The following is a 15,245-nucleotide window of genomic DNA, read 5'->3' on the forward strand; positions in this document are numbered from 1 at the left end:
TCACCACCTGTGATGTGAAGAAACTCCTGCAAGTTTCTCCCCTTGTGTAGGCGACTATCGCTGCCAAGTGAACTCTCAAAGAGGATGAGCTAAGGTTCTTCTCTAGCAAGTGCGTCAGGTACTTTAGCACTGTGGAGTCCTTCATTTTATTGTGAAGTCTTTCTTGTCTGCACCATATTGTGAACCTTTTCCATTTCGCAACATAGCACTTCCGAGTGCTAGGCCTTCTTGCCTCCCGCAGGACCTTCAGGGTACTTTCTGGCAATCTTAAATGTGCGAACTCTATGTCCTCAGGAGCCACGCTACTAGGCTCATGCTCTCTGGCTCTGGGTGTAGCACCTCTCCGTTCTGCATGGAGAGTAGGTCTTTCCTCCTGCTGAATCTGTGGGGTGCACACTGTCATCTCCATGATCTGAGAGTACCATGTCTGCCTCGCCCACTGTGGTGCGACCAGTATCAGTGTCATGTTGCTCGCTCTGCACTTGCTCAGTACTCTGTGCATCAGTGGTATCGGGGGAAAGGCGTAGGCAAATGTCCTTGACCAATCTATCCATAGGGCATTCCCTAATGACCCTTCCTCGGGCTGCCTGGATGCGAAGTCTTGGCATTTTGCATTCTGGCGTGTGGCAAACAGGTCCACCGATTGAGTTCCCCATCTGTCGAATAGGCGCCTTGTCTCCTGAGCATTGAGCTCCCACTCGTGGGATGCCGATGTCTGCCTGCTGAGCCAATCTGCTTGTATGTTGTCCTTCCCTGGCAGGTGTATGGCCAGCAGGTCTAGCTTGAGAGGTATGGCCCATCTCCATATCTCCTGCGCCAGCGTTGAAAGCGGGGCTGACTGTGTGCCCCCCTGCTTGTTGATGTAGAACATCGCATTGGTATTGTCTGTTTGTATCAACACCTTGTGTTTGTACAGTCTTGTTTGAAAGGCTTTCAGAGCAAGGAAGATTGTCTTCAATTCTAAGTAATTGATGTGCTTTGTCACATCTGTTGGTGTCCACAGTCCCCTCACCATGAGCTCCTCCATGTGAGCGCCCCATCCCTTCAGGGATGCGTCTGTGGTGATGGTCACTGTTGGCGTTGGGGGCGTTAAGAGGCTTTCCCCTTGCTATGTTCTCCATGGTCCACCATGTCATCTCCTTCTGCACTGCGTGTGTTACAACCACTAGATCCTCCCAACTGCCTGTAGCTTGTGACCATTGCTCCTGTAGCCATTCTTGAATGGGTCTCATGTGGAGTCGTACATTCGGTACCAGGTGGATGCATGATGCCATCATCCCCATGATCTTGCTCGCAGTGCTCACTGTCCGAGCTTGTCCCTTCCGGTAGAGTCGAGTTTCCTTCACCAGCGCCCTCTTCTCGCTGGGGAACACCTTGCCCTGTAAGGTGTTGATCTGTGCTCCCAGGAAGATCTTGACCTGTTCCGGCTCCATTGATGATTTCTTCCAATGGATGGAGAACCCCAGGTTTATGAGCGTGCTTGTCACTGTATGTGCGTGCAGCTTGCATTTCTGGTATGAGTTTGCTTTTACCAGCCAGTCGTCCAGGTAAGGGTATACGTGTATTCCTTGCCTTCGTAGGTGCGCTGCGACTGCTGCGAGGCACTTTGTGAAGACCCTTGGTGCTGACTTTAGCCCGAAGGCTAGTGTCGTCAACTGGTAGTGGCTTTCTCCGATGGTGAACCTGAGCATGTGCTTGTGCTTTCTGTTCATTGGAATGTGCAGGTATGCGTCTTTGAGGTCTATTGTGACCATGAAGTCCCCGATCTGCAATTGTGGGAGCACCTCTTGCAGGGAGGTCATTTTGAATTTTTGCGTTCTTATGAATTTGTTCATGAACCGTAAGTCGAGAATGGGTCTCATTGTCTCGTCTACTTTTGGTACCAGGAAGTACGTTGAGTATACTCCTGTGTTTCTTTCCTTGAAGGGTACCCGTTCTATGGCCTCCTTCCGCAGGAGTTCCTTTGCCTCCTCCTGCAGACACTGCAGCTGCTTGCCTGCTAGTAGCTTTCTTTTTGGTTTTCTGCTTGTTGGTCTCCCCTCCAACTCTATGCAGTATCCGAATTGGATAATGTTGAGGATCCATTTGTCTGATGTGATTTCTCTCCACTCTCGGAGGTGAAATCTTAATCTTCCTCCCACTGGTGTCATGTGGTCGTAGGTGTCTAGTTTGTCTTGACCCATCTGTACGTGCTGCCCCCTGGGATCTTTTTTGTGGGCGGGCACACAGTTTTTTTGAAGTCATTTAGAGGTGGGCTGCTGCCCCCCTCTTCTATTTTGTCCCCGTCCATTTCTCCCTCGAAAGGACTGGCCTCTTTGTTGGTACTGCCAGGACTGCTTCTGCTGACCACGCTGAGTCTGCAAGTCTGCCTGGTGCGTTTGCTGGAAAGCCTGGTGTGATGTACCTGGCTGGTTTCCGCCTCTCCCGCCGGGCCTCCGTGACGGGGTGCCCCTCTTGTTCCCTCTGAACTGCAATGCTCCCATGGATCTTGCTAATTCGTTATCTTTTTTCAGTTGACTGAGCTTTTCATCAACTGTTGTTCCGAAAAGCGTGTTGCCGTTGAACGGTGTGTTCAGGATGCTGTGTTCAGGATGCTGTGTTCAGGATGCTGTGTTCAGGATGCTGTGTTCAGGATGCTGTGTTGCACCTCCGGTTTGAAACCGGATATCCTGAGCCAGGCGTGCCTCCTTTCCGTGACGCCTATCATCATGAGCCTGCTGGCGGTGTCTGCCTCATCCAGGGCCGTCTTAAGGCAAGAATTTGCCGCGTTTTTTCCCTCTTCAACCAGCTTTTCGGCCTTCTGCCTGGCATCCTGGGGCAAGTCCTTCACCAACTGCCCCAGCCCCTCCACGATTTGGTACATGTGCCTATTTATCAGGGCGTTGGAATTAGCCATGCGCCAGTGGGTCGCGGCATTCCGTTCGATCCTTCTGCCCACCAGATCCATCCTTTTGCTCTCCTTATCCGGTGGTGGGCCCGAGGTAGTGGGTACGTTAGCCCCCCTCCTTGCTGTGGCCGTGATAATGGAGTCTGCGGAGACCGTGCCCTGAATGTAGGCCGGGTCCTTTGTGGAATGCTTGTACTTCTTCTCAGTTCTGGGAGTTACTGCCTTGCATGTTGCGAGCTCCCTGAAAGCTTCCTTCCCCTGAGCCAAGACGCTCTCGAGCATTGGAAGGAACTGGCTCCTCGTTTGTGTTGGGAGCAATGTTTCTAGAAGGAAGTCTGCTTTCTGCTTCTCTTCGTCGAGCTTGAGCTTGAAAGCTGCTGCGGCAGCTTGTATCACCGAGTTGTAGGCCCCGATGTCGTCCGGCGGCGAGGGCCTCGAGGGGTAAGTGTCGACCACCTCCTCCGGGCTGTCGGTGTCGACATCTATGTAATCTACCTCCTGTAGGTCAGAGGGTGTCGAGTCTGCGTCCGTCCTGCTTTCCTCTTCCTCCCCATAGTTGTAACTATCGTAGGGATTCTCGTACTCCTCCTGGTCGTCGATCACCTCGACGTCCTGGTCTTGTTCCTCGACGACTTCGGCGATCTCTTCCTCCTCCTCGACTGCCTCCACCACCGGTGGCTTGGTCTTGTGAGGGATCGTGAAGGCCTTCATCTTTGCATCGAAATCTTTCTTCCGCTGCTTGATGTTCTCCATTTCGGCCTCGAGGCGCCTTTTCTTCTCCATCTCTGCCGCGTGTTCCTCGTCGGCCGTTCTTTTCGGCGGATGGTTCGTCGCCGTATCTTTCGGCGTCGAAGTTTGACGTCGGACCGGATCTTGGGTCTCTGGTCGTCGTCGTCAGTTTTGGGTCTTTCTCCCTCGGCGTCGATCGATCCTTTTCGGGGACGATTTTCGACGTTTTCTGCTGATCAGCAGCCCTCGGCGCCGGGGACTCCTTCTCGGAGGATCCGCTGGGCCTGGGAGTAGTCGCGGACGCCGCTTTTTTGGCGTCGGCGCTTTCGGGGTCTTGCCCTCGATTTTTCTAGACTCAGTCTCTCGGGTTCTTGGGGGCCGAAGAGTCTCCTACCTTGTCCGAAGTCTTCGTGTAATCGGTCTCTACGACCGTGTAGCTGTCGTCTTCGGCGGCAGCGTTGTCTTCTTCCTCGGAGGACATCCCCAGCTTGTAGAGGGACGGAGTCGGGGCCTTCCCCTGCAGGGTGGCGTGTGCTACCCTCTGCCTCTCTCTCACACGAAGGGTCTTCGGGGGGAAGGCGGAACAGGCGTTGCAGTCTCCGCTTTCGTGGTTCACCGGTAGGCAAAGGTTGCATACCGGGTGCTGGTCCTTCTGCGCGTACTTGTGGTGGCAGTTACGGCAGAACTTGAACGGCGTGTTGTCCATCATCGAGCGTCCAGGGCCTCTCTGGTCGCGTGTTCGTCGACGGTAGTCGATCTCGATGAAAAAACGCCTTCTCCTTGCCGGCTTTTCGTCGATGAAGTCCCCTGTAGTCTTCAGATGACTTCTCCTCGTCTTTTCTGTATTTTCTTTCTTCTTTCTCCAAAAATGTCTGGAGCCCAAACGGGAACGATCCAGACCCGACCGCGGAAAAAAAGAATCTGAAGATGGCGCCCAAGAGTGGGAGCTTCCGCAGGAAGCATGCCGACGTCACCGGAAATACACCCAAAGGGGTGTGACGCCGACGCCCACCTGGGCTACAAAAAAAAAAAAAAAAAAAAAAAAGGACTACGAATCCGGACCCAACCACAAGACCGCGGAATAATGCACAGCATAGTGAATCCAGAAAGATTCACGCTGCAAAACTGCAGGCATTTCAGTGCAACCGCCCTTTACCACCTTTTTCAAGAAAAATTTGTGCAGAGGATTCTGACAGCCTTTATACTGATGGTTGTAACTCCCTTCCACAGTGGGCAATCACTGTACTGGAGTTCTTTGCTCCTTCAGCCCTCAAAAATGAGGAAGACAGGCTGCTCCACCAAGTTGACTCCAAGAGGGCTTTGAACGTTTACCTCGCCTGCTGTGCAGCCTGGTCTGATGAAATCACTTCGTATTCTCGGCACGGCAGGACTGTTTGGACAAGTCCACTGCCTAAATCAGCCACAGTTACTGTTAGGATTTAAAGGTGACAAATTTGCAATTCTAAGTACCCACCTGAAGAAAAGTTTCTCATCTTGGGTAATGCTCTTTTTGGAGAACACTAACTGTATGATCTTCACTGCCCTCTCAACCCCCATACTGTGGAGTGGTGTCTATTTAACAGCTAACAAGGCTTCAAGTTTAGAAATCAGCGCAGTCACCAAGAACTGCCTTAATTATGTTACGCTCTGCTTTTGGGGTGAGGGCAATGAAAACCGACGTAAGAGCGCAGTGGTGGTGCTGATTTGTGACCTTGCTCCATCACTTCTGGTTGGTATGGAGCAGAATGGAATCACCTCCCATCATAGTGCTTAAAAAAATTCACTAGATCCAGACTGGCGCCTGGGGATACTCTAAAGGTAAAGAATTTAAGGTTACATAAAGTATCCACCTGAAAGAGCATTACAGAAGGTATTATGTATTCTTTTTTAAACAGCTCAATTGCACAACTGCATCTTTGATATCGCATTTCATAATCTGTTACTTTGATGGTTTTAGGGATTATTATAAAGCATTTCTAAAATAAACCATTTCACCAATGAAAAGAAAAATGTGCAAATTATAAGGTGGTGTCAACAAATATTTCAATCAAAATGGTAACTAGGCTGGGAATTGGCAAACTAGGCAAATGAGGTTTTACAAAAGGCACACAAGCACTTTCTTCTATTGTAGTGGATAGGGCAGAGACAACCCCATTGGCGTTTTCAGAGTTTTAATAAATAACTTCAATAGACATGCCCCTTTCTCATAATTAAAAGCAAACAGTTTAAATGGTTGATAACTGTTTTCAATTGTTATTCCCATAAACAATTGTCCTCCCAGGTGCCCTTTTTGTTTTGGAGCTGCATCTGAATTGCAGATGACTAGTCTCACACCTCACAGGTTTGGGGTATTTTTATCTGTAAAATATACTACTTAAAATTATTTATTTCATTTACTTTTTCAAATAGAGCTTAAATCTTGTACCATTCTTAAGCACTTTAATTTCTTGAACTTCAAACCTTCAGATAACTGGTGCCAAAGTTCAGGTCTCTGGGAGCAGCTCACAACTTCAACAGTTACACAAATATTGACCATAGAGAACAATGGGTGCAAGACGCTTCAAGATTTTAGATATGAGGTTTCTCAAAGAATGATCGATACGGTACAATCGGTCCACACTACAGAGCTCACAAGATAGGCTCAACTTGCTGAGCTCCAGGGCGGCAGCCCTTTTATCCGTCAGTATCCTTTCACAGCACTACCCATCCAAGGCTCGTGGGTGCCCTCAGCACGCACGCGAGGCAGCACTGTTGGGCCCTACGACAGCAGTGAACCTGGGAGAAAATTAGGTGGCGTATGGGCTGGTCCAGCAACGTGAGTAGTGCGGTCCTGGTACTTGCCCATGCCGAATGTGCACGACAGAGCCAATGGCCAAAAGAGCTGGCATCTCTGATGGAAGAGTGGGCCACGTGACCGGGAGCACGGTGTAGTTTGCTCCAGCATGCACAAGACCAACCTGCTGAAACTGACCGCCAGCGAAACAACCCTCGGAGATCTGGACTTGCGGCTGGCCCAAAACATTCAACAGGTCTGGAGACACAAGCAATTTGAGCTAGGGGGTAAGGGAGGACTGATGAAGCCCAAGACAGTGCAGCCTACCTGGGGACAAGAACACGTAAGTGGGGAGGGGGATATTTCTTTAGGAGGACACCTTCCTTGGCCTCCTCTGCTGCATCTGGCAACCGGCCTACGGACACAGTGTGGATGCGGCCCTCACCCACGAGACAGCCAATGGGCTGCATGTGCCACCCGATCTTGGTGTTAAAAGGACTGAAGGCATAGAAAGACTTACGGCATTAGTATTGGTCCAGAACGACTGAAGATCAAGGCAGCCCCTCCCCGGTCAAGCGTCAGATTACCTCTTGCCTCTCTGGGAGAGGTCCAGCTAACACGTTAGCTCTCCTCACCTTGCTCGCAGGAAACTGGCAGCTGATCGTGCCGCCCAGTTTTGGGGGAGGAGGGCTTGCCTGAGTGAAGTCTGTTGCTCAGGCATGTGGGAGTCTGGAATATAGGGCACTCCCTTCCCCTTTTCTTCTCTAACCTGGCATCGAAGAAGACAAGGTAGAAGACCCTCCCAAAGCAAACTAAGCACAACAAATTTACCACGGCAGGTCTCTGGTCCAGCGGAGATGATATACAATACTCTCAAGTATAACCTGGTGCCCACACATCTACAAATGTGATCGGAAGGCCAATTGCAGACTTCAGACTGACTCTAGAATCTCGGATAAGCGCAGAGGGCTTTGATGTTACCCTGATACAGCAGATCTCCACGGACAGGTGCAGCTCCTCAGAGTATGATCTCAAAGGAATGCAATCAACGCTACAGAAGTTAAGAAAGACATTAGAATGTGATGAGGTGGAAGACGCAGCAGGACGATCTTGTTGCAATAACTTGAGACCTGAAAAGTGGAAGGGACTGACCCAGCTCAATTCCTGAAAGATCTCCAAACTGCAAAGCTTCCAACATACTTCTTAACTGAAAGTGTGCATCCGGCGGTGGGCCCGAGAACCACCCCCTGAGGCACTGCCACGTGCTAATTATTGCTCATTTTCTAGATTACAGAGACCGGAACACTGTGCTGTGCTCGTCAGAGATTACCTTTGGCACGAAGTCCACTATATCCTAATCTTCCTTAATTACACTCAAATTGTGCAGCGACAACAACGATCCTTTGATCAGGTGAAGCAAAATTAAGCGCTGTGGGTCTTCTAAACCTGCTGCTCTTTGCGGCAAAATTGAAGGTCCTGTTTCAAGACGAGGCACATTTCTTCGAGTACCCAGAGCAGGCTTGGAAGCGGGTGGAGCAGCGTCCAGGGCTTTCTAAAGGCTCATCTCGGAAGACCGGAGCTCAAACTCGAAGCAACAGACAGTGGACAAGACACCAATAACCAAGGAGATTCAGAAAGACCCATCGACGCATGGAAGGGACATCAGAGTCCGGAAAAGGGACAATGGTCGATGACGGGGGCTGGGGAATGGAGGAAAAACTAGGCAGATGCAACTGACTACAACTCCCCTGCAGCTAACACTAGCTCCTGGAGAAGCAGGGTTTAGAACACTGAAGATACCCGCTCCACAGAACCCATGTCTCGAGGCACAATACTGCGAGGCTGGGAATGGGACGCGGGGGCCATGGCAGCCCGCTTTTATTGGAGGTGGTAGACTTCAGGGCCACAATCAATCAATTAGACGTTCTAAAGTGCGCTACTCACCTGTGAGGGCCTACAGGCACAGGAGGGAGGGGTCTCTTAGCAAAGAAGAACTTCCAAGGTGTGACACTTTACATGAGATAACTGCCCTATTTGATTTTATTGTTTTGCCCAGTAACATTTCAGAGAACGGTGATGGATCAAACCCAGATCTTTTGACTGGGTGTAAGTGTTTGATTGGTTCAGATGCTCCATCCATCACCACCCCCTTTTGTACCTCTTTGGCCGCAATAAGTGTGGCAGGGTATGCTCAGACGTGTGTCCCTTGCTCACTTTGCCACTGGATTCAAGCAAGTCGGGCTGAAGACGGCTGGATGCCAGAAACCAGTCCTTGGAAGCTTGTTTCCGGTCCAGGGAAGGCATGGCTTGGCAGTTCGGGCTGGACTGTTCCCAAGAGGCACAGGGTCAGACTGATTTGCATATAGCCATGTCTGAACTGGGGTGGCAGAGTGGGCTAAAGAACGGTGATGGATCAAACCCAGATCTTTTGACTGGGTGTGAGTGTTTGATTGGTTCAGATGCTCCATCCATCACCACCCCCTTTTGTACCTCTTTGGCCGCCATAAGTGTGGCAGGGTATGCTCAGACGTGAGTCCCTTGCTCACTTTGCCACTGGATTCAAGCAAGCCGGGCTGAAGACGGCTGGAATGCCAGAAACCGGTCCTTGGAAGCTTGATTCTGGTCCAGGGAAGGCATGGCTTGGCAGTTAGGCTGGACTGTTCCCATGGGGCACAGGGTCAGACTGATTTGCATATAGCCATGTCTGAACTGGGGTGGCAGAGTGGGCTAAAGAATGGTGATGGATCAAACCCAGATCTTTTGACTGGGTGTGAGTGTTTGATTGGTTCAGATGCTCCATCCATCCATCACCATCCCCTTTTGTAACAGTAACATTTCAGGGCATTACACAAAGTCCTCTCTCGTCAGAGCCCTCTTAATCGTCAGCCATGTTGGGTAGTGACCTGAGGAGAAGTCTGGTGCTGCTGGCTGATGAACATTAACAAGAAAACGAACGTAACCAAAACTCCCACCCCCATGAGTCCCAGACACTACACCTCCACCCTTGAAGCATCAGTCATCCATATAAAATCAAAGGATTCCGTTCCAAAACCAAAAGTGAAGTAAGTGGCATGGTGAGCAGTCAGTCAATGACCGCCAGCCCTAGATAAATGAAGGCAAAGAATAAAGGGAGCATAGAGAGGGTTACTCAGTCATACGTTATATGGGAGGGGAGTTAACTCCTCCGCAAACTTCAGACCGTCCAGAACAACTCAGCCAGACTTCTCCCCGACATCCTATGACAGGACCACATCACCATACACCTCCGCTACCTCCACTGGTCCAGTCGAAAGAAGAATTACCTTCAAACTGCTCACACCCACCTATGAAGCCCTCCATAACACCGGACCCCAATACCTCAAACAAATCTCCTTCCATGCTCCAAGAGAAACCGCCGCTCTGCCGACCCCGCCCTAGCCACGGTCCCCCGCATCCACAAGCTAGAGCGGTTGGCAGATCCTTTTACTACTGCACGACCAAGACCTGAACAAACTCCCACGCCGCATCCGACGAAGCCCGACACTGCACCAATTCAGAAAGGACCTCAAGACCTGGCTCTTCGAATGACCTGTCTGCAATTGCCCTTAGGATCACATTCATAGACGTGTCAGTACCAGGTTACACTTTGAGAGTATTGCATGTCATCTCCGTAGGACCAAGCACGGCAATTAGTGTAGTGTTTAGTTTGCTTTGGGAGGGTCTTATCCCTGGTCTTCTTCGATATCAGGTTGGGGGAAAAAAAGGGGAAGAAAGTGCAATATATTCCAGACTCCCACACGCCTGAGCCTAGGAGTTCACTCAGAAAAGCCCTCCACCCCAAATACTGGGCACACGATCAGCCGCCAGTTTCAAAAACCCTTACACAACTCCGTAATAGATGGACTCTACATGTAGGAGACCTGGATGAGGATGACTGGAGGAAGGTAATGACTATGAGGTGCCTCGCCGGGTCTCTAGATTGTGCCTCATTCAATTTAAAAACTTCCCTAGATTTCACTATTGACCGACACAGCTCTGGTGCATTGGAAGAGCAAGACCCTACCCACTGAACTAGATGTGCAATTCAAGAGGAAACTTTCGATCATATATTGTCATGTGTGACCATACAGAAATATTGGAAAACTGTGTGCAGAATTGGGATATGGCATTGATCACGCAGTTCCAGTCAACCCTGGAATGGCGATAATGGATTTACTAGAGGAGTGGTGAAATACTGTCCTGAAAATTAAATTCTGTCTGCATGAACATTGTTGGTGTTATCAATCGCAAAACCAAAAATATTGTAAAAAAAATACGGTTCACAATAAAGATCGCAACAAGAAACAAATTATTATTGCTATGTACCACACACAAGCATTCTGCAGCAGCCACAAGGCAACATTTGGCTCTTTAAGCTCCTTAATGAATTTTTCATGGAATTTAAAAAATACAAAGAAAGAATACTTAAGACTCTAAACAATACTGAATTCGATCACAGAATTCAATTCACTCCATCCTCAAGCCTCCATGAACACTACAAATTTACAATCAGACAGACGTTAAAACACAGTGAAGCAGCTTGCTGACACCAACAGGTGCCTAAGAAATAAAGGAAAAAAGTTAAATGTACTCACGTTTGGGTCAATAGATTGATAAAGTTCAACTTCATTTTGGTGTTTAAGACTGTCGCTGCCTCCAAGACAACTAGAAGATGAATAAGCACATTTAGTGGCATGCTGAAATCACATTTTTAGTGCAATTTATTCAGAACAAAAACAAGCATTTACAATGCAATGGTTTTGCCTTTGTTAAAGTTAGAGCTATTGGCATTGCTCTTGACACTCTGAAGCTCCACTCTGAAGCTCCACTCTGCACTCTGAAGCTCCACTCTGAAGCTCCACTCTGAAGCTGCACTCTGAAGCTGCACTCTGAAGCTGCACTCTGAAGCTGCACTCTGAAGCTGCACTCTGAAGCTGCACTCTGAAGCTGCACTCTGAAGCTGCACTCTGAAGCTCCACTCTGAAGCTCCACTCTGAAGCTCCACTCTGAAGCTCCACTCTGAAGCTCCACTCTGCACTCTGAAGCTCCACTCTGAAGCTCCACTCTGAAGCTCCACTCTGCACTCTGAAGCTCCACTCTGAATCTGCACTCTGAAGCTCCACTCTGAAGCTCCACTCTGAAGCTCCACTCTGAAGCTCCACTCTGAAGCTCCACTCTGAAGCTCCACTCTGAAGCTCCACTCTGAAGCTCCACTCTGAAGCTCCACTCTGAAGCTCCACTCTGAAGCTCCACTCTGAAGCTCCACTCTGAAGCTCCACTCTGAAGCTCCACTCTGAAGCTCCACTCTGAAGCTCCACTCTGAAGCTCCACTCTGAAGCTCCACTCTGAAGCTCCACTCTGAAGCTCCACTCTGAAGCTCCACTCTGAAGCTCCACTCTGAAGCTCCACTCTGAAGCTCCACTCTGAAGCTCCACTCTGCACTCTGAAGCTCCACTCTGAAGCTCCACTCTGCACTCTGAAGCTCCACTCTGAAGCTCCACTCTGCACTCTGAAGCTCCACTCTGAAGCTCCACTCTGCACTCTGAAGCTCCACTCTGAAGCTCCACTCTGCACTCTGAAGCTCCACTCTGCACTCTGAAGCTCCACTCTGCACTCTGAAGCTCCACTCTGAAGCTCCACTCTGCACTCTGAAGCTCCACTCTGAAGCTCCACTCTGCACTCTGAAGCTCCACTCTGAAGCTCCACTCTGCACTCTGAAGCTCCACTCTGAAGCTCCACTCTGCACTCTGAAGCTCCACTCTGCACTCTGAAGCTCCACTCTGAAGCTCCACTCTGCACTCTGAAGCTCCACTCTGAAGCTCCACTCTGAAGCTCCACTCTGCACTCTGAAGCTCCACTCTGCACTCTGAAGCTCCACTCTGAAGCTCCACTCTGAAGCTCCACTCTGAAGCTCCACTCTGCACTCTGAAGCTCCACTCTGAAGCTCCACTCTGAAGCTCCACTCTCCACTCTGAAGCTCCACTCTGAAGCTCCACTCTGAAGCTCCACTCTCCACTCTGAAGCTCCACTCTGAAGCTCCACTCTCCACTCTGAAGCTCCACTCTCCACTCTGAAGCTCCACTCTCCACTCTGAAGCTCCACTCTGAAGCTCCACTCTCCACTCTGAAGCTCCACTCTCCACTCTGAAGCTCCACTCTCCACTCTGAAGCTCCACTCTCCACTCTGAAGCTCCACTCTGAAGCTCCACTCTGAAGCTCCACTCTGAAGCTCCACTCTGAAGCTCCACTCTGAAGCTCCACTCTGAAGCTCCACTCTGAAGCTCCACTCTGAAGCTCCACTCTGAAGCTCCACTCTGAAGCTCCACTCTGAAGCTCCACTCTCCACTCTGAAGCTCCACTCTGAAGCTCCACTCTCCACTCTGAAGCTCCACTCTGAAGCTCCACTCTGAAGCTCCACTCTGAAGCTCCACTCTGAAGCTCCACTCTGAAGCTCCACTCTGAAGCTCCACTCTGAAGCTCCACTCTGAAGCTCCACTCTGAAGCTCCACTCTGAAGCTCCACTCTGAAGCTCCACTCTGAAGCTCCACTCTGAAGCTCCACTCTGAAGCTCCACTCTGAAGCTCCACTCTGAAGCTCCACTCTGAAGCTCCACTCTGAAGCTCCACTCTGAAGCTCCACTCTGAAGCTCCACTCTGAAGCTCCACTCTGAAGCTCCACTCTGAAGCTCCACTCTGAAGCTCCACTCTCCACTCTGAAGCTCCACTCTCCACTCTGAAGCTCCACTCTGAAGCTCCACTCTGAAGCTCCACTCTGAAGCTCCACTCTGAAGCTCCACTCTGAAGCTCCACTCTGAAGCTCCACTCTGAAGCTCCACTCTGAAGCTCCACTCTGAAGCTCCACTCTGCACTCTGAAGCTCCACTCTGCACTCTGAAGCTCCACTCTGCACTCTGAAGCTCCACTCTGCACTCTGAAGCTCCACTCTGCACTCTGAAGCTCCACTCTGCACTCTGAAGCTCCACTCTGAAGCTCCACTCTGCACTCTGAAGCTCCACTCTGCACTCTGAAGCTCCACTCTGCACTCTGAAGCTCCACTCTGCACTCTGAAGCTCCACTCTGCACTCTGAAGCTCCACTCTGCACTCTGAAGCTCCACTCTGAAGCTCCACTCTGCACTCTGAAGCTCCACTCTGCACTCTGAAGCTCCACTCTGCACTCTGAAGCTCCACTCTGCACTCTGAAGCTCCACTCTGCACTCTGAAGCTCCACTCTGAATCTCCACTCTGAAGCTCCACTCTGAAGCTCCACTCTGCACTCTGAATCTCCACTCTGAAGCTCCACTCTGCACTCTGAATCTCCACTCTGAAGCTCCACTCTGCACTCTGAAGCTCCACTCTGAAGCTCCACTCTGCACTCTGAAGCTCCACTCTGAAGCTCCACTCTCCACTCTGAAGCTCCACTCTGAAGCTCCACTCTCCACTCTGAAGCTCCACTCTGAAGCTCCACTCTCCACTCTGAAGCTCCACTCTGAAGCTCCACTCTCCACTCTGAAGCTCCACTCTGAAGCTCCACTCTCCACTCTGAAGCTCCACTCTCCACTCTGAAGCTCCACTCTCCACTCTGAAGCTCCACTCTCCACTCTGAAGCTCCACTCTCCACTCTGAAGCTCCACTCTGAAGCTCCACTCTGAAGCTCCACTCTGAAGCTCCACTCTGAAGCTCCACTCTGAAGCTCCACTCTGAAGCTCCACTCTGAAGCTCCACTCTGAAGCTCCACTCTGAAGCTCCACTCTGAAGCTCCACTCTGAAGCTCCACTCTGCACTCTGAAGCTCCACTCTGCACTCTGAAGCTCCACTCTGCACTCTGAAGCTCCACTCTGCACTCTGAAGCTCCACTCTGCACTCTGAAGCTCCACTCTGCACTCTGAAGCTCCACTCTGAATCTGCACTCTGAAGCTCCACTCTGCACTCTGAAGCTCCACTCTGCACTCTGAAGCTCCACTCTGCACTCTGAATCTGCACTCTGCAGCTCCACTCTGCAGCTCCACTCTGCAGCTCCACTCTGAAGCTCCACTCTGAAGCTCCACTCTGAAGCTCCACTCTGAAGCTCCACTCTGAAGCTCCACTCTGAAGCTCCACTCTGCACTCTGAAGCTCCACTCTGCACTCTGAAGCTCCACTCTGCACTCTGAAGCTCCACTCTGCACCTCCACTCTGAAGCTCCACTCTGCACCTCCACTCTGCACCTCCACTCTGAAGCTCCACTCTGAAGCTCCACTCTGAAGCTCCACTCTGAAGCTCCACTCTGAAGCTCCACTCTGAAGCTCCACTCTGAAGCTCCACTCTGAAGCTCCACTCTGAAGCTCCACTCTGAAGCTCCACTCTGAAGCTCCACTCTGAAGCTCCACTCTGAAGCTCCACTCTGAAGCTCCACTCTGAAGCTCCACTCTGCACTCTGAAGCTCCACTCTGCACTCTGAAGCTCCACTCTGCACTCTGAAGCTCCACTCTGAAGCTCCACTCTGCACTCTGAAGCTCCACTCTCCACTCTGAAGCTCCACTCTCCACTCTGAAGCTCCACTCTCCACTCTGAAGCTCCACTCTCCACTCTGAAGCTCCACTCTCCACTCTGAAGCTCCACTCTCCACTCTGAAGCTCCACTCTCCACTCTGAAGCTCCACTCTCCACTCTGAAGCTCCACTCTCCACTCTGAAGCTCCACTCTCCACTCTGAAGCTCCACTCTCCACTCTGAAGCTCCACTCTGAAGCTCCACTCTGAAGCTCCACTCTGAAGCTCCACTCTGAAGCTCCACTCTGAAGCTCCACTCTGAAGCTCCACTCTGAAGCTCCACTCTGAAGCTCCACTCTGAAGCTCCACTCTGAA

The 15,245-nt window shown here is 50.7% G+C and overlaps 1 protein-coding gene across 3 annotated transcripts in view; it reads right to left on the reverse strand.

Annotated features, from left to right (window-relative positions):
* PTGES3 (prostaglandin E synthase 3) overlaps positions 1-15,245 on the reverse strand; it is a 207,892-nt gene that overhangs the window by 126,583 nt on the left and 66,064 nt on the right. For all 3 annotated transcript variants that reach the window (XR_013610962.1, XM_078689016.1, XM_078689017.1), the window contains exon 3: positions 11,003-11,072. Coding sequence is in view for 2 of the 3 variants with exons in the window: in XM_078689016.1 (XP_078545142.1) it covers positions 11,003-11,072 (70 nt within the window). In the remaining variant the exon portion in view is untranslated. The remainder of the gene's footprint in view (positions 1-11,002; positions 11,073-15,245) is intronic.

This window comes from Lissotriton helveticus, chromosome 1_1 (genome assembly GCF_964261635.1).
Source record: "Lissotriton helveticus chromosome 1_1, aLisHel1.1, whole genome shotgun sequence".
Lineage (NCBI taxonomy): Eukaryota > Metazoa > Chordata > Amphibia > Caudata > Salamandridae > Lissotriton > Lissotriton helveticus.